This window comes from Mugil cephalus, chromosome 12 (assembly GCF_022458985.1).
Source record: "Mugil cephalus isolate CIBA_MC_2020 chromosome 12, CIBA_Mcephalus_1.1, whole genome shotgun sequence".
Classification (NCBI taxonomy): Eukaryota; Metazoa; Chordata; class Actinopteri; order Mugiliformes; family Mugilidae; genus Mugil; species Mugil cephalus.
The window spans coordinates 11903181-11922611 of record NC_061781.1 but is presented as its reverse complement, the minus strand read 5'-3'; the positions used below and the strand labels follow the sequence as shown (position 1 = coordinate 11922611).

General features: G+C 43.4%; 1 protein-coding gene across 1 annotated transcript; it reads left to right on the top strand.

Moving 5' to 3' along the window:
• Window positions 1-515: 515 nt before the first annotated feature.
• ptprna (protein tyrosine phosphatase receptor type Na) lies at window positions 516-18936 on the top strand. The gene is made up of 24 exons (XM_047600328.1): window positions 516-838; window positions 3812-3862; window positions 8292-8402; window positions 8674-8791; window positions 9096-9243; window positions 9347-9542; window positions 9654-9806; window positions 9926-10051; window positions 10141-10175; window positions 10279-10550; window positions 10711-10797; window positions 10893-10972; window positions 11068-11132; window positions 12782-12991; window positions 13342-13608; window positions 13700-13847; window positions 13986-14059; window positions 14304-14381; window positions 14537-14656; window positions 15018-15184; window positions 15835-15888; window positions 16028-16092; window positions 17625-17698; window positions 17815-18936. The coding sequence occupies exons 1-24, from the start codon at window positions 763-765 to the stop codon at window positions 17884-17886; spliced, it is 2847 nt and encodes a 948-aa protein (XP_047456284.1). The 5' UTR covers window positions 516-762; the 3' UTR covers window positions 17887-18936.
• The last annotated feature ends 495 nt before the right edge of the window (window positions 18937-19431 follow it).

The following is a 19431-nucleotide window of genomic DNA, read 5'->3' as shown; positions in this document are numbered from 1 at the left end:
CATTTCTTATTACTGCGAGATTATTTGTCAATAGTCATCAGGTACATTGGAACACTGTTTTAATTTAATTTAAATCATACCATTACACATGCACATATTCTGCAGTTTGATGAAGTTTATAAATACTGTGAGATACAATTTTGATACAGAAAGACGTTTCTCCTTATAAAAATCCACAGGATCATGCTTAATCAAAACTCCAGCAAGACATTAAACATAAACCTGTAGCCATTTGATTAAAATCCCAACCACAGACCTGAGCTTAATGAGAAAGTGTGATAACTACGCACATCTGCAAGATGTATAACGGGCACCCAAACCTCTCTCCGTGTTGTGTGCGCCTGCATGCGAGCTCCTCCTGGATAATGAATGCGTGACGTTTATGAATGGGTGGAAAACCAGAGTTAACCCCCCCAATGGAGCCGTGATGACGTAGCCGCAGGTTGCGTTCTCCCTCTCCTCAGATCCCACCTTGTTTCCGCAGCTGTGCTGTCGTCGTGAGTCGATCCTACGTTGCGCGTAGCCCCTCCGTCCGCACGCCCCGCCTGTTCACTGTGAAGAACTACTTTGATTGAAATATATTTTTATTTTTAATATATAGCCATATATTTTTTTTCCGCCGTCGTCACATGGCTTCAGCGTGAGCTGCATGGATACGACTGGGCTGAACATTATGGAGATCTGAAGGAGGGGAGGAAAGCAAAGAGAGTCCGCATCTTTTCTCCCTCCATCTCTTCATCTGCTGGGAAGCCTGAGAGGATCATGCAACACCTTAAGCCATGGCGAGCTCTGCTCCTTCTAACCGTGCTGTACCAACCAGGGATCTCTGACAAATACGGTAAGATGATGGTGATGGTGATGCTCAATGTGACGATGGCGTGGTCTTCACGAGAAATACTATTTCCACAGTTAGTGTGTGTAAAACGACTTTATGGTGACATTAACCCCACTATCGGATACTTTGCCCCCCTGTTGCATCCGCGTTTTATGTGCATTAATGTATCGTTTTAACATTAAATGAGAGATGTGGGCAAATGTGCAGGGATCATAGAGTCTAATGAGATTAAACGGATGAGTAGAAGAGATGGAGGATACCAGGAGACAAGAGAATACAAGAGAAACCCGAGTCTAGCGAGTGTTTCATTTCTGTTTCTGCTGGTCCAGAGGATGATTGTCCGTGTATTACACCGCGTGAGGCAAACGTATCCAGCTTGCTTTTAGATTTAAGGTCCTCTTCTCACATCCACACCGAGGAGGGATTTGGTAAAACGGAAACAAAAGTCCAGTTGTTCAATGAAAAACGCCCTTTCTGGCACAGTTCTGGTGTAAAACAACAGGCAGGAAGTGTTGTTTTAGTAATTATTATGACAGCGGACACGAATTTAAGATCAATATTTAAATCGAATACCTGGTAAACTGACCGACTTCACAGTTCTCATTTCTCAGCATTTGCAGCAGTAGTAGTAACATGAGCAGCAGTGGCAGCTTGATTGGTTCATCCAGACTAATTTGAAAGGGTTAGATTATTGCTTTTTGCAGATTGATGCAATGGCTGGCCATGCAAATTACGCAGTGATGCAACAAGTGAATTTTAACAACCACTTTTTGCACTCACTCCCACTGACAGCTTTTAATGGCTTGTTACCTCCACGGCAAAGGTTGAAAATTCAGTTTGTCTGACATGTGTAGGTGGGGATTTATGAAGTAGGCAGGGGATTCAATGACTAATTCAGAATGAGACTGAGAAGGGGCCAAATGTTGTCCTCTGTCAATGAAAAAAATAAACAGTGAGTAACACCCTCAACCTCCTCCCCTCACTTGTATATTTTCAGTTGCGTAAATGATTTAAGGCACATTTTTCTCACCGTATTCATACAATAGTTCAAGGATTGTTATTTACAGTCACATAAAGCACATACATCAAATGCAACAAACACTGTGCTGCCGTTAAAGAAGCAAGCACAGCAAAAATAAGAAAGTGCATGGAAAAACAACAATGGACAATGAACGGCCCTGCTGCCAGGCGGCCCTGATTTCAGCACCACGGAGAGAAACCAGTGACCAGTGTCGCTTCCTCTCGTCCATCTGTCCATCAACACCTTTCTGTTGTTTTTCCTTACATCTCTGTTCTTTGACTCCCTCTGTTCGTTGAATTAGGCGTCCACACATATGTTCTACTGCCGTCCATCCTCACACACGGCAGCATGATGCGAACGTGTCAGTCGATGTCTGTGCAGCCTGTGATTTCCCTGAGGGACAGATGTTCTGTCGCCATGAGAAACACTTTAAAATAGACCTGGCTTCTGTTAAATCTGTTCAGTAAAGTTTTGGGATCCATTCTTTGTGCTGCTGTATAATGCTGTATTTCAAATGGTTAATAAAATAACAGTTTTGTTAAAAAAAATGTCAGTGTTGCTTCTATTGCAACCAACCTGATAGTCATAGACCTTCCTACAGAAAGTGATCATAACATTCTGGTGTTGCATTCATTAAACTGTTCAGTTTTAGAACATTTTATAAACTATCCTGAAATAACAACACATTTTTGTTGTCAGAAACGTAAAGTTTAAGCGCTACAGTGATCATTGTCCCAACAAAAGCACGTGCCGTTTCCTGGACAACCAGTCAGGGTTTGATGACAAGATCCGGCATTCGCCCACAGTATCCACAGCGATAAAATCACTCAAATGCATCTCAGTTTGGTCATTGTTGTCTTGTTTCAGCCTCATCAACCTGATCTTTGCGCGGATATGAGAGCATAGGTCACTCAGAAGGAGGATTTGTTGACATGGAGACAGTATTGTTTGCGAAAGACTTGTGTGAAAGCCTTTGTACAAATACCTTTCTATGAAATGCAAATTTCAAAGCTAATGCAAAAATACCCACACGGTGCATTTATTTCTAAGAGGTGAGTCACTGTTAGGTTGTGCGTCATTTCAGTGAAAGGTGGAGAAAACAGTGCTCAGGTTCTGCTCTCTTTTCAAGTTTTAGATTAACACCCAGTCCACAGATCCATCGATCCCAAGGTTACCTACCCTGTTTGGGATTTAAATTTGAATACGCCTACGCTGCCCACGCAGCCCACGCAGATTCTTGCCATCTTCTTTTGCAAATTGTTTATTTATTTTTTCCCTGTTACATGACTTTGTAAAGGAACCGCAGAAAGGCAACCGAGCAAGAGAAACCGAGAGAGAGAGAGAGAGAGATATCTGTGCACATTCTGCCGTGCTATCGTCAAACACCTGCTCTTTCCCACGTTGCCATACCCTCCAAGGTCTTCCTCACCCAGCTCAATTAAGAAAAAGAGGAACAAATGAAGATGAAACACAAAGGAATAACTAAAAGTACTAATGAAGATACAGTATCGGTGCCTCTCATTATTCACAGTAATAAACAGCACCTGAGATCAACAAATAAATCTGAATTTAATAGCCACAAAAAACGAGGTCAACTTCTTATCTTTAGTCGTGCTTATCATTGTGAAGGAAAAAGGAAAAAAAAAAGTTCAAATAAAGATAATTTAGTATTACAAGTTAGTGAACCAATTTTTTAAATGTTTGTGTTTTTTCCCAGTGGATATTAGATATGATAAAGAACATATTGAATATTATAAAAAAGAGCGTGATGGCTGTCGGGGCCTTTACTTCGACTCCTCCAGTACATTAGAGGTTAATCATAATGAGTAAGCCGGGGGTTAAGCTCACATTGTCTCATTTCTGTCCCTTACATGTGAGTTACAGCAACCGTTGCCATGGAAATTGCTGTGAGAGATATTACCTGTTAGCCCTCTCTTTGTCTTTTTCTACCTCAGGTTGCCTGTTTGAGAGAAGACTGTGCACAAAGGATCAGTTCTGCTCAGACGGTGAGTACAGCACGCGCACGCAGACAAAACCCTCACGAGCAAACCTCTTTTTTTTTTTCCACTATTAAACTTTTAACGCAAGGTACTTTTGCAATCTGCCTGCACCTCTGCAACATATTCAATTATTAATCCCGCAGCTGCACGCGCGCACACACGTGTGCACACGCCATATGTCACCGACGGCAAGCCGACACAAAGGCCATGAATGAAAAAAAAAAAAAAAATACACAAACGCATAAAAGTCAAGAATTTTTTCCTCACTCCAGAGGAACCAGAGCCTTTCTCTCTCTCTCTCTCTCCGTCACAGCCCCTCTCCCTTTTCTCCATCTTTGTGGAAGCCCCTCCCCCGTGACTCTCTGTCTCCATGGCAACACTGACATCACAGCGAGGTCGACACCCCCACAGTTGTTGTGCTAATACAGTGATGAGTCACTGACACACACTTACGCACTTCTCTGTGGAAGCCGCACTTACGCACGCGCGCCTCCATTGGACAGAATACTAAATGGATCGGCGTACTTGCGGCCCAGGAGCACACGCAGATGTCTGTGTGTCTGGGCACGGAGATAAACACCGGGAGGGATAGCTGCTGGAAGGTTTTTAGTCTGACTGCTCGTTACGAGCCCTTTGTCTACAAGGATCTACCATACAAAATAAGTTGTAAGCAATCTGTGCTTGTAAGACATCACCAAAGACCAAATGGCCTTATTTAGTTTGTTGGCAAAAAAATAAAAGACACCGTAGACTCCACAGTCTTATAGTGTTAGGCCTCATAGTGACGAGACAACGCCTCAAAAAGAGACAGCTGCTGAGTTCACACGAAGAGGCCGAGGAGCTGTTGAACTGCATGAAACAACTGGGATCAAAAGTAAAATCCTTGCAAAAATACTAAGACCCTTCTTTACTGTTACTGTACAAACACTTTTTGCTTTTTGATGACTAATGAAATGTTTTCGACCCCAATTAGAAAAATGCAGTATTTCTCAAATGATCTGATAAACATGTAACAGAAGAAATGTCTTCTTTTGACAATCCCATCTGTAGGATAATGCACGCAGTCTACATTATAAATAGCATTCTCATAGCAGTGGTTGTTTTGAGTCTGGGTTAGGGCTCTTCTTCTTGTTATTACAGTACTTCTTTATCATGTTTATTGGAGAATTACAATTTGAAATTGAATAATTGTACTGTGTAGGCACTATAATCCTCACATGGACATTTTGGGAGGCGCACTCAATCTATCCGGTCAATATTTTCCAAAAAATATGGGATAAATTCTGTGACTTATCTCAAAAAATAAATGTGGATATACTTACAACGCAGTAAGCAGTGACTCTTTAAGCTGAACTGAGCAAAACATTCTGGTGACGTGCAAAGATTTCGTCTTCAGCCCAACACTGATCAGAGAAGAAGTTTCACATTCGGCATTTGAGCAGTGATCACAATCATCACTCTGAAACATAGCACTTTGTCTCCAACCCGGGGGTCCGCGACCCCTAGGGGCTCCGTGGAGGTACTGCAGGGGTGTTACAAAAGCTTCTGATTTTTTTAAATATGATTTATATGATATATTTTAGTAAAGGGATAGATGGAGTCAGAAGATGTTAACGCCACCCTACTGTTGCACATGTTTGAAATAAAGAAATTAATATTTGAACCTGTATATTATCTGAATAGCTTAATACTGAATGTAAAATTATAATAATAATAATGTATATTTACAAATAGTACTGAGCTGAGTATAGCCTATAATACATATACTAGGTGGGGGACACTTACTCCCCATCAGTTTGGGGGTCCTTGGCCTGGAAAACGCACAGCACAGTTTCTGTCTCTTTGCCCGGTCAGTGTGTGACAAGGCTCCGCCTCACTGCTGCAGGTTCACGTTTGCTGTAACAGACCGTAGCAAAGCCTGACCAGAAGCCTTAGCTGTTCTCGTAGGTGTCAGGGTACCATGATCAAACTATCAGATGTTTCTTTGGGTTGGTTGTTCATAGAGTTGACACCGATCAGCCACAACATAAAAACCACTGACAGGAGAAGTTAATAACATTGACCATCTTGTGACAATACAATGTTCTGGGGGGGAAACGTTAGACCCCGGCATTCATGCGGATGTTACTTAGACACCACTCACCCAGATCAGACCAGGCACCCCCACCCCATAGTAACGACACTCCTTGACAGGCACACACACATAAACAGTTTAGGATCAACTTAAAAAAAACTTGAACAACGGCACAAGGACTTGCCCAGACCTTCACATTCCCTAGATTCCCAAAGATCAGATCTGTTTTGGAATCACAAGGGAGATCTAAACAATGTTAGGAGAAAGGTCACAATGTCTTAAAGTCTTAAATCTGATCACTGTTTTATATGAGTGGAATAAAAACATTCATAGCATAAAATAAAACTACAGTTGCATGCTTTCTGTCAGCATTATAGTGCTTATCCATTCTGAAATGCATTAAATTAGTGTCTTCCCAAACATGTTGCAGAGCCGCTCCCAAGACTGAACAGCCGCTTCCAGCTACAAACAATAAAATCGTCTTAATCACAAATTTTCACGTTTATTTAATGTCTTCTTCTGCCCAACAACATAAAATCCGTCAGCCTATGTCCCTCGCACTAAAATGTCGGCCACAGAAATAACCCAGGCTCCTGAAATACTCCCAATCCAATTAAGCCGTGCAGTTTGCTGCCTTCTGACCATTCATCTCCCATTCTTCCTCTTCGGGCTCCTCTCCTTACTGTCATCGCTCAGATCACCAGGAAGAATAGGAGCATGTGTACTGAACAGTGAAACCCACTGGCAGAAAAATAACATCACATAAACTGGTGTCACATAACTTCGTCGACTTTCTAGCTGTGATTTGATCGGTAGTTTTACGGTCACTGGGATGGGATGTACACTGGGACAGTGGAAAACATTTAGTGTTTTCCAGTATTCTCTGGGGTGAAGATGCTCAATTCTATGTCTGGTAACTTTGGTGAAATTAAAACTCAAGGATTTTTCTTTCCTTATCGGACACCATTCCACTCAGAAGGGGATGTTTTCTCAAAAAATTAAAAAATATTCTAAAGATTCTTCATTAGATTGAGCAAAATAATGTGTGACAGCTGATTATGAAGGATATGGCTCAAAGTTCAATTTGCTGAAAAAAATACGAAAATCATTGGTTGTAATTGAAAACAGCTAATAAAATCATCCTGTTCTGCCAGGTAATGAAAAGATTTCCCTAAATCTACGCGATACAGCCTCAATCACAGTATCGATCGTGTCAGGTTTGATCCAACTTTAAAGTCGACATCTGACCTCGTATGACACGCTTCTTTCAACACGGCCCTGAGCTTTTCAGTCACACACACACACACACACAAAAAAGCTATGCTGTTTCATATTTAAAAAAAAAATCTGCTGCTATAAAAAACACCGTAATCCTCTCTAATCTGTTCAGCATAACAATTCACCATCTCGCTGGGGCCGATCGGGCTGCGTGAGATTTAGCTGGTGTGTAGTGACTGCGGTGACTCATCAGTGCACCAAATAAAACAAACTCGGCTCGGCTTTATCACCAAGCCCGCCACACAGCAGCCCAGCAGCCTTGTCTCTTACAAATATCTAGATATTAGGCCACGGAGCAAAAAGCTCTGCAGTAAAGCTAGAGATTCCTCTAACGTGTCCAACTACATTGGATAATACAATGTTTTGGTGATAGACGTCTCTCCTCCTGATTCTAGCTTATGTACAAATTTGGTTTTGCATCCTAATAGTTTATTTATGGGGAGAGGGCTGTCTTTTAACTCTAACAGTGCAGAATATACTACCATTGTAAAGCTTAGAGTGATGCATCAGCTTCTTACTGAAGAGTAAATACAAAAAAAAAATAATATTAATAATAATTATGAAAGCAAAGGCTGCTTTAAAGCACATAATTAGTGCACATACTTATTAGAATATTTATTATAATTAACAGCAGAAAGCAGTGTTGCCATGAGGCAGCCTGCAGGTTGGCGACTCTATGGGAGCTGGTAAAAAAAAAATTTCAAGAGCGCACGCACATGCACTGACGGTGGCAGAGTGGTGTCAAAAGGGCTGTGACAAGCAGTATGAGTGTGTGGGCTGATCTTCAAAACTATGACTCACTGCTGTGGGCCAGTGTGGTGTGGGCCGTCATAAGAATTGCAGTTATTGCAAAGTGCTTTGCCTCTGAAGGCTGCGTCACAGGTCCATTTCTGTTGTTCTCCGAAGGCCAGACTCAAATATTTTCCCTCAAACTGCGGTGCACACAACACATATTTGGACAACGACGCAGCTCCTTTTTGTTGTATGCGAATATAACTTCCATCCACAAATTGTGTTATTTACTCTAAAGAAATCTCCTTAAAAATGCCTGCACGTGTGTGCATATGTGTGTGTTCATTCCAGATGGGTTGTTTGGACAGTGCAGAACCTCTAAGCAAGACCAGGTCCGGTACCAGCTGTCAGTTCCTGTACTGAAGAGGATGCAGGAAGTCCTCAAACAACTCATGCTACAAGGTAAGACGACATCAACATCATTTACTGCCAGCGCGGAAACAGTTGAAGTGCTTTTAGGTAGCACTGACAGAAATGCAGTGTTCACTGATGCGTTCTGAATGATGGCAGAAACGCATTCACAACGCGAGCGTTACGAACGAGGCTCCTTGTCTGTGTATTGATTTCTCAGTTTGCGTCCTTCTGTTTCTCTCAGAGACCGTGGGCCTGCGCTTTTACTCTCAGCCTTTTGCGGCCTTCCTTAATTGCTGCATGTCTTTGTGTGTGTGTGCAGGGCTGTCATGGCAGGATGACATCACCCAGTATATTTTATCAAAGGAGCTGAAGAGAGTTCCTCATACCGCAGTACCCTCTAAGCCAAACTCGTTGTACTCCTCTTCCCATTCGTCTCAGTAAGTGCCCTCCGGTTACAGTGACATCTAGAATCAGCTTTATTGCTGAGCACACCAAACATTTCGAGGAATTTGTCTCTGTGTCGTGCGGCAAATGGAAAACAGAAAGGAAGTGAAAGCGACAAGTCAGGAAGCACAAATGTAAAATAGGTAGCAGACACATAATTTTTCTTGTTTTAAGTAAAGGAACTGCACAGATTTTACATTAAAATATGCACAGCAGGATGTGCAGGTGCTACTTTCCTTTCTCTCCCAGCCTTCATATCCAACTCAATCCTACCTCTGTCTTTTTCCCGGCTGCCAGGTCCAAACAGCACGTCCCCCACCACCAAAGTTCTAAATCAGGGTCCCAGTCTCCTGGTGGCAAATATGTAGACTACATGATAGTTGAGCCTCCTCAGTCCCCGCTGCGTATGCAAACATCGTCCATGGACCCGTACACATACCACCAGGTATACAAACACGCACACAGGGAACTCGGTTATGTGCACATGTGTGGTGACAGCAGACGGATACAGGACGCTAAATATGACTCTGTGTCTCTTCCCGTCACAGCATAGGTACCAAGATGAAGTGGATCGATCTCTTTTGGGTGCAGAGGGCGGTTATGGGCGCCCCCCTTCAAGGTCTCAGGTCAATCAGAGAGATCAAGAGCGTGACAGGCAGCTGCTGCAGGAAGTCCTGTCTCTGTATCTGGCATCCGCACAGCCTTCATATCGTCAGAGGGGAGTCGCTCCCATGGCCCCCGCAGGTAAAGGAAATCTGTGTAAAACTTTAAACCAGCAACGTTTAAAGACGCAGCAACACAAAAGAGTTGAAAGGTGCAATCGTTTGGTGCAATAACCTACTGTGCCGCAAGCAGGTCGGCCTTATTATGAGGACTTGGAGCTGGAGATACCAGTGGACTATGTGGAAGACTACACCCTAGAGGAGAGGCTTGGTCCTGCAGTTAGGCAACAAAACCTGCAGAATAAGAAAGTCCCCCAGAGCTTCAGCACTCAGCCTGCAAACAATGGTGAGGAAAAGACATTTTTAATCCACAACATGACTGTAACACCACATTTACAGGGAAAATGCACTGACAAAACATGTGAATACACAAAAAATAATCTTAATCTTTCTGCCCTGTGCTAGATGGCCTGCTTCAGAGGATGTTAGGGGTCTTGCAGAAGTACAGAGTGGACCCCAGAGATCTCAGCCAGGAGCAGCTCTACAAGCTAGCCCTCATACTGCAGCTGCTGCCGGCCCAAGACAAAACAGGTACTATGAACAAACTAATTATATTCTAATTTTTGAACAGAATATAAATATTTTATACTTATTACTTTGACATTTGTCTCTCAACGTAGATCCAATTGAGAAAGACCTCATCGCCCTCAAGGAGGTACGTCCGCATTTCTTGCGAGCGGCGATTAGAAAATGTAACCATGCGCTGTATTTTTTTTTTTTTTTTTTTACCCTGACAGGTCTTGTATTGTCCTCCTTAGATGCAGCTGTTACAAACAGACAGCGTGTCCAACAAACCGGAGAAGCCCATTCCCGTTCCCGGCCCCGCTCATGCCCCTCCCGCACCCCCCTCCTCCGCCTCGGTCCCACTCACACCGCCAGCCAAGAGTGCCGGCATTTCCCAGGCTGCCACGCAGCCGCCTCAGGTCGCTCCTGCTCAGGCCGGGGGGCATGGGGTCAAGGAGCAGGGACTGCCACTTGTTGAGGGTGTGGGAGCCAAAGAGGAGTACGGGTACATTGTCACCAACCAGAGGTCAGCATTTCATCAAGTTCAGCTCTGAGTTCCTCGGTTCTTAATCTCGTCTTTTGCAGACTTTTCTCAGAAACACAAATGCTTTCCAAGTGTTTTTGTAGTATTTGCAATTAAAGCTCAGAGAGCGTGGGATTTAACAAGTCTTATTTTTCATTTGTAGTCCCCTGAATCTTTATGATGGAGTGAAGCTGTTGGAGCTGTTGGCTGATAAAATACACCTGACAACTAGCAGCTTCATCAACATCAGGTAACACCATATGTGCACGTCAGCGTGTTTTTTTTTTGTTTGTTTTTTTTCCCTTCAAGAATCCAACAAATGTGTCTCTGCTTGTGTGTTGCCAGCGTGGTGGGTCCCGCCTTGACCTTCCGTATCCGTCAGAACGAGCACAACATGACGGCTGCAGAGGTGGCCGCTAAAGCTGGTGAGAGTCGAAAGCAGCGCTCAGAAGGCACGTGGCCGCATCGATCCGCGCCGCCCAGTAATGAGATTTTTGTTGTTCCGCTCTCCCCCCGACAGTATCTGAAAAGAACTTCCTGGAGTCGCAGACGAGCCTGAAGATTGTGCAGACTGGCGTGGGAGAGGTGCTTCATGCTCACACACAGACACACGTCCACAGTCCATTTTATCAGTGACTTAAATGAAGCCGTCGTCAAGGCAACTGAGATTTAATCATTGTTCTGCATTCTTTGCCTTTTTCACTGTAATCTAATCACGGATGCGCTTCAGCTTGAGAAATTATTAAATTTGCTAGTGTGAAATCTAAAGAATTTCTTTTTCAGAATATGGCCATTGTCTTATTATTCCCGTTTTTTCGGTCTGGGAAGCGGTGCTTTACTTTTCTGTGGATATTAAATGATCAGCATCATAAAAAGCAGATACACAGTTTGGTTAAGACTGAGGTTGATCAGTACAAATAACTGGCACGAAGCACTGCCGTATAGAGCGCGTTTAACAGATGTAGAGCGCAGCAGAGACAAAAGCAGCACATCTATCTCACCTATAAAGCTTGTTTTCCATCCATCACTGCCATACCATTGTGTGAGTGTGTGTGCGTGTGAGTAAACCCCAGTGGCCAGAGCAAATTCAGCGAGGCGGCACGTCACATCAACCAGTATTTCACTTGTTGCCATAGCGTTTTATCTCCTCTGACTCTTACCTTCCCCCACCCCCCTGCTGCGGCTCCCAGATCCCAGGTGCTATGGCAACAGTCACAAGTGTCATTAACCTCATTAGTCAGCGTTCACACAAACAGTTCCAATTCCAGACCTCTGAATCATCACCCGCATCTCACGCTTTATGTTTGATAGAAACAAAAGGCCTATGTAGGATATTGTGATCACACGCACACTGGTTGCGTTCAGCAGTGCAGAGGTTATATGGCAGCTGTGCTTTCAGGACATGCGCGGTGGTGATGCGATCAGTCAGCTTTCGCTCGCTCAATGCTCGTTAGTGTCACCGGGAGCTGTTTTCCACACACTCACGGCCACTTCATTAGGAACACTGGTGAGAACGGTTCTAGTATAGCAGTCCTGCACTAGATCCTTCATCATGTTTGTTTAATGTCAGTTTCATTTGAAACGTTAGCAAAAAAGCTGTCAGACTGTACAAAACAAAGGTGTTTCTGTTATTTGGCCTTTTCCCACTGATTTAAATGGGGATCGTCGAAATAATAGCAACATGTGTCTGTACAACATAAGACAGTTCAACAGTACATTTAGTTCCTAAATGAAAACCCACATGAATCAACAGCTTTCTTAGTTATTTTTAAGAAATGCACAATATCATAACTGCATCTATGCATGTATGTACATGATTTAGCGTTAAAACGGCAAAATGGATCCTGAAACCTGTTTTGAAATATAGAGAAAAGGTGAAGAACAGGTAGACTGACATTCTGTGGCACGCTATAAAATCCACGGCAGCGATGTGGGGCGCGCCCCTTGACGCTTGACTGATCTTCACCGAGCCTCAGCTGCCTTCCTAATGGCTTCCTGGAGCACACCAGCTTGACCTTTCAGACCTCTGTCGTTAAAACTCAGCCTCAGTCGCTCATCGAGCCCACGCCGCTGTCATGTGTAGTTCCCGAAGAACAAATCCTCAGTTGAAATGAAATAAGTGACCTTTGAGCTGAGATGATAATCAGTTTCCTTTCTTTTTTTCTTTTTTTTCACCCCCTTGTGCCTGCACATATCTTACTCACAACTCTTTATGATTGTCTTTTCTTCCTTAGAGGACTGATGCACGGGGTCTCCCTCAGGTGACCAGGGTTCCCCAGGGCTCCAGTGGGACCGTCATCACCCTTGTTTCTATGGCAGTTGTGGGAGGCGTGCTGGTATTGGCCATGGCCGTAGCTTGTCTCAGGCACTATGCTCAGCAAGTGGCCAATGGAAAGCTTGGCCTGGGGCCAGAGGGAGGAGCTGAAACACACTTTGACTATCAGGTAAGAAACCATGGTGATTGTGGACGGAATAAAGGCCTTTATACATATACATCTGTTTATATATATATGTATATAAGTTTGTTGTTTTTAATCGACACAGTATAATGCATATTTATTTCCATTTATACATTTATATCCAGGTTTTAGTGTGATAATGAATTGAAAATTGAGTTAGAAATGTGGGAATTTAATAGTATTATAAATACATTTGTATGAAGGTAGATGATGTCTTGGATCAAGCAGACGATTACAGACAATTCATATAATTCTTGAATGATGCAGGAACGATTATATGCCCATGTCCAAACTGTAACGAGCTGGTTACCTATGTCTATTTTCTCTCCATTCAGGAGCTATGTCGGCAACACATGGCATCCAAATCCTCCCTGTGCCGCCAAGACTGCGGGGCCGGGGGGGGCAGCGGCATGCCGGCATCCGCCATAGGCCCGGGCGCGGGCGGACGGAGGGGCACGGACACGTCCCGTGTCAGCAGCGTTTCCTCGCAGTTCAGCGACGGCCCCCAGCACAGCCCGTCGTCCACCCACAGCTCCACCCCGTCCTGGAGCGAGGAGCCAGCCCAGTCTAACATGGACATCTCGACCGGTCACATGATCCTGGTGAGTGGAGATCGGAACAGGGGAGTGGGAGGGGAAATTCAAAAGTGATCCTTGTCGAGCTCCTTTCTCGTGCGCTGCCTCGCCCCTTTAGGCGTACATGGAGGACCACCTGCGTAACAAGGACCGCCTTCAGAAGGAGTGGGAGGCCCTGTGCTCCTATCAGGCCGAACCAAGCTCGGTCGCCGTGGCTCAGGACCCGGGCAACATGGACAAAAACAGACACGCTGAGTCCCTCCCCTGTAAGCTCGTCGATGCGTCATACTCTTTCAGTTAAAAAACAAAAACAAAACAAAAATCTATACGTTTTTTCTTCCTAAAATATACTATTAGTTCATAATTTAATTGACTGACAAATTCTTGTTGAACACTTCTTCCAGATGATCACTCTCGGGTGAAGCTGAAGACCGAAGCGAACCCCAATAAACAAGATTACATCAATGCCAGCATCATCGTAAGAATATTTCCAGCACATTTACAATGATCGCAATCAGAAATCCCCTCACACAGTATGAAATAAACAGTAGCTCTTTAATTTATTTGAGTCATAATTCCGCACAAACGTTCTCTGCAAGGCGCTTCCTAATCTGAAATCTGCATTTATTTAAACTTCCTGTTCTAACTCGCATCTTATCATTCTCAACAGGAAACTCACCAGACATTTTTTTTTCTCCTGTTCTTTATTATCTAATCCGCAGTTTGATCACGACCCTCGCCAGCCAGCTTACATCGCCACTCAGGGACCTCTGCCTCACACCGTTGCTGATTTCTGGCAGGTCAGTGCAATCTTCTCTCTACTTTCTTTTTTTTTTTCCCACCCCTCCCCTGCCTTTGTGTTTCTCCCTTTTCCCGGAATGCTGCTTTGTTAAAACGCCGCAGGACACAATTGCTTTGGTGTGACGATCAAATGTATGTGTGTGCTTGTGTGCAGATGGTGTGGGAGAACGGCTGCACGGTGATAGTGATGATGACGGCTCTGGTGGAGGACGGAGAGAAGCAGTGTGAGCGGTACTGGCCTGATGAGGGCTCATCGCTCTACCACATCTACGAGGTTGGACTCTTGTTTAGGCTCAAGTTCCGCATGTGTGCACCACGGAAAACAAACATGTAGCGTAGTTTTCCCCTGCCGTTGCTATGGCTTTGTTCAAAAGGTGCAAGGACAAATGAGGAGGAGTCATCTCTAAATTAGTAATCTGAAATCAAAGAAAGTGGTCCTCATGCCATTAACTGCTTTTAGTATAGTATTGATATTTAAATGAATTCAATCTAAACTATATCATTGCAAAGCACCTTGAGTGCTAATACCTAGAAAAGCATTATATGCAGTGTATGAAGAAACTTTCCCTCACTTTCATTTTTTCCACTCTCTTTTCTGCCTCTCCCACATCCATCTGCGTCCTGGCCTCCGTCAGGTGAACCTGGTGTCGGAGCACATCTGGTGCAAGGACTTCCTGGTGCGCAGCTTCTACCTGAAGAACGTCCAGACGCAAGAGACGAGAACCTTGACGCAGTTCCACCTGCTCAGCTGGCCGGCCGACGGCATCCCCACCTCCACGCGGCCGATGCTCGACTTCCGCAGGTGAGGGGCAGGCGGTCGGGGAAGCGGCTTGCGGATTGTTGCGAGGGTTCGAATCCTCCCGGTCACTCGATCACATCTGTTCCTTTTCTTTGTTTCCCATCTTCCTGCATCCACGCTATTCATCTCGTGCGCCCTCCATCCTCCCGGCTCTCTCTCTCTCCCTCTCTCCCAGTGTGCAGGTTGATAGGTTTGTATTTTGACATCTCCCAGTGTCATTTTTGTGGTTTGCAGCTAGTACTCTGGCTCCAGTTGCATAGTCACAAAAATGAGCATTGGCAGGTGTGACTGGCTACTGCAAGAGGGACAGATAATCTGTTTGCTTCCTCTCCACCTGTCCTATCCTGTTTCCCCGTCTCACTGGCATCCACCACCTCACGCAGTCTGTACCGTTCCTGTCCTCATACGTGGTGCGCACTGTGTTTCCATCACTTTTACTTCCAGCTCGGTCACTTCCTGCTTCTCGTTGAATTTAATTTAACCACAACCCGCAAGCACCGGAGGCTACACAGGCTTCCTTTAATCGTGCATTTGCAAAAAAAAAAAAAAAAAAAAAAAAAAAAAGGCTGTTGCAAAGTGTGTAATGGAGCATTTTTTTTGTCTGTCCTTTGTTCTCCTTTCTTTCTCTGCTGTCCCTTGTTCCTGCTTTTCAGGAAGGTGAATAAATGTTACAGAGGTCGATCCTGCCCAATCATTGTTCACTGCAGGTAAAAAAAAATAAAAAATAAATAAATAGATATCTAATATAAATGCCAGAAATGTATAATATGAATGTTCAGTTTGAGGTGTGGGTTGACGCAGATCAGTCACTCCTTGACTTTTTGATCCTCTTGTCACCCTCACCAGTGACGGCACCGGCAGGGCTGGCACCTACATCTTGATCGACATGGTGCTGAACCGCATGGCAAAGGGTGAGTCGCTTGAATCCACTCGTTCTGCTCAAAATTCCCTCATGCGAATATCTAATATATCTAATATTTTTTGACACGGAGCCCAGAGATGATCTTCTTTGGGAAATATATGTTTTGGGTTGAGCAAAATTATTGTTACATATCATGGACAGGAGAGGGCGCTAAAGATGGTGAAGACTGAATTGTTCCACACAAAACTATTTACTGTAATTGTCAATCTGTTATAACCATTTAGTTTTTTATTTCTTCCTCCTCTGTTCTGAGCATGTGGAAACAGTTTTATTTATTTATCAGTCTACCTTCGGGTATTAGGTTTTTCACTATTTTTCTTTTTTATCTATTTTTTTTCCTTACTTACATATTTGAAATAAATGTTATTATTATCAGTTAATCAGGCAATAACGTATGTACTAATTTAGACAGTTGTTGCCTGAATTAGTTTAGCAGGTTAATGTTGTAACAGTAGTGTTATATAATTTTTTTTAGCCTTTTTCTCTTTTTTGATTCATATAGCAGATTCCTTTTTCCACTGTTCAAAAACAACTGCACCTTTCAAACACGTGGTTAAAATTATGATTAGGTCTATTTTAATACAGAGCACAATATGTTCTTGGACGTAACCAAATGAATGTGAATGTGAATGTGAATTGCAGCTGCCCAGATGAAGTTCCTTTGTTTCTGCTCCAGATTTTTAATTGGTTCAATGTTCCAGTCAATAACTCACCATTTTCCAGGGATCTTGATGTCATTTTTTTTTTCACGCTCCCAACAAAAATGTGAAAAATATTTCAAGCAAAAAATCTGGAAACTGTTACCCACACAGTCATAACCAGTTGACTTGTATTCTTTGCTCTCTGAGACCTGGGGACGTGACCACATTTCAATGATACTTGTGATACATTACAGTGATCTGCCACTCCTGTCAGAATTAATTTTTAATCGTAAGAAATCTCTTTAAAGTCCTGCTCCAAGTCATTTATCAGGTGATTTATCACCATGTGTCCCTTCCTGCTATTAACCGGTTGGGTTTCATATATTTTTAAGTAAGGGTCACACAGTTAACTCTTTGACTGGCATTGTAACCACACAGTTGAGTTTTTTTTGTAGTAGTAGTACCAGATAATAAAATACTTAATTTCTCATTTTGTACCCACTTTTTTAACCAGTGCTAGTCAATTACTCAAATTTGCCCTTGTGTGAACACATGATATATGCAAATATAAAGCTGTGGCTTTTATGACCATAGTTTCGAAAATATACATCATACAGTTTCAGTATTTATATTGCATCAATCTGCATCATCATGTGAACATTTTAATGATATGTCAAAATACTCGGTTTGCAGTACACACTATTAATGTACAGTAAGCGAATGATATTTAATTGTATTTCTTACTGTGAAAGTCGAAGGGTTACGGAAGCACGCACAATACAAAATGAACTGGGAGAATTAACTTTTTGCTAAGGCTGCTTGCGCGTCAGTATATTTTCAAAACTGGTTCTGATGTTTTTACTCTGCTTGGCATCTCCAGGAGTGAAGGAGATTGACATTGCGGCCACACTGGAGCACATCAGAGACCAGAGGCCCGGCCTGGTCCGCACAAAGGTACCAGCTGTCTGCGTGTGTTTGTTTGCCTTGTCTTACGTCGCAACGGTGATGTCTTACCCTGTCTTATCTCCGACCCCTCTCCCTTCTTCTCGCTCCTGCTCCTTCCCGATTAGGACCAGTTTGAGTTCGCTCTGACAGCAGTAGCCGAGGAGGTGAACGCCATCCTGAAAGCCCTGCCGCAGTGAGAGGCGGCACGCGCCAGAAAAAAAACGAAGAAAAAAAAAAATCAAAAGACACACGCTCCAAGGGACGCGCCCGTACGGTCCTGTATGTCCATTACTGTAAATAGGAATTTGCTCTGCCACACTTGGAGCTGTTACTGCTCTTGTTTTCATCCTGCAGTATTTTCCCATCCCGTCATTCTCTGGGTCCTCTTGGCTTTCATTTCAAACTTTTGGAACTTAATTTTATGAAAAGGGCAGTGAATGGCCTTCGGCGGGGTGCAGATGTGAACAGAAGCCTCTTCATGACATACACTTAAATGCCCCACTTCGCTCTTTGAAGTTTCTACCCAATTACACAAGGATTGTGTAATGTGCGAAACCTTTGTGCCTGTGTGAATCTAAACGAAATGTCCACTTTGTGATTGTCCCAAACCCTGGACAGGGAGCTATTTGTCATGTGGTCCGTCAGTCAGACAGGGTAAAATTGTGATGGCATAATATTAAAGCGTAACATTGTTATATATCTCACTAGCGTCTGATAAGGTTTTTGCCTTCACCGGACCTTACCTTAACATTACCTCAAACGATCAACCAAAAGACGTGTAATGGACATTAAGATTGGACCAATGGTAAAATAAATCCCCTCAAAAACTTGACAAATGCCAGTGGCGTCCGTCTTACCGACACACAGCGAGATTTCCCTCCATTGTAACTCTCTGAATGTGGTTTGTGTCCACCAGAATACTGTGTAGGCCTTTCTAGTGTGTATTGATTTCTGGCAAGTTTTTATTAGTGGGGCTTGTTTCTTCACTTCCAGCCTTGGTTCCTTTGTAATGGGTGCGGTACGTGGACCGCGACAGTACACGCCACCTCCTCTCTCCTTCTGCACACAGCGTAACTTTGCGTTCTTCTTTTTCCGTCTTACTCGGCGTCCGACCTTGTGATTAATGTAAATAATTCATCCTGGCGATTGTGATTATTTCATGTAGCAGACAGATAGAAAATATCTATAAAAAATGTATTTTTGACTTGACCTGAATAAATTTGTGATGTGATGCAGCAGAAAACAAACAACGACTGTGTGGGTGCCTCTTTTTCTGGTCGTGCTTTGCGGTCACAAAACAATGTCGTTCACCCTTGTGTCTCCGCATCAGAGAATGGACATGGGTCTTCTGAGGGCGTCCTGTAGTTTCTGGCAACAGTACGTTGACAGTGGGGGCTTTTGGATGTGATAGGATGAGGGGAGGGGGCCTCTGTGGATCAGGTTTGATCCAGTGCATTTCACAGATACCTTATGAGTTTGGTATGCAGAGGTCTTCAACGTTTTTCAGGCCAAGGAACCCTGAACTGAAAGAAAGATTAAGTAGTTCATTCATAAATATGAAGTATTATCACCATTTTGCATTTAATATTAGGCTATCCCTTGTCCCTTTACAAAAAAATATTGTATTCATGTTAATGTGTATTGAAAAAATTTAAATTTGTGGGGGAAAATTAAAACAAATACATATATATATATAAAAAAATGTCTAATCAACCAACGATTTTGCGACCCCCCTGCAGTGC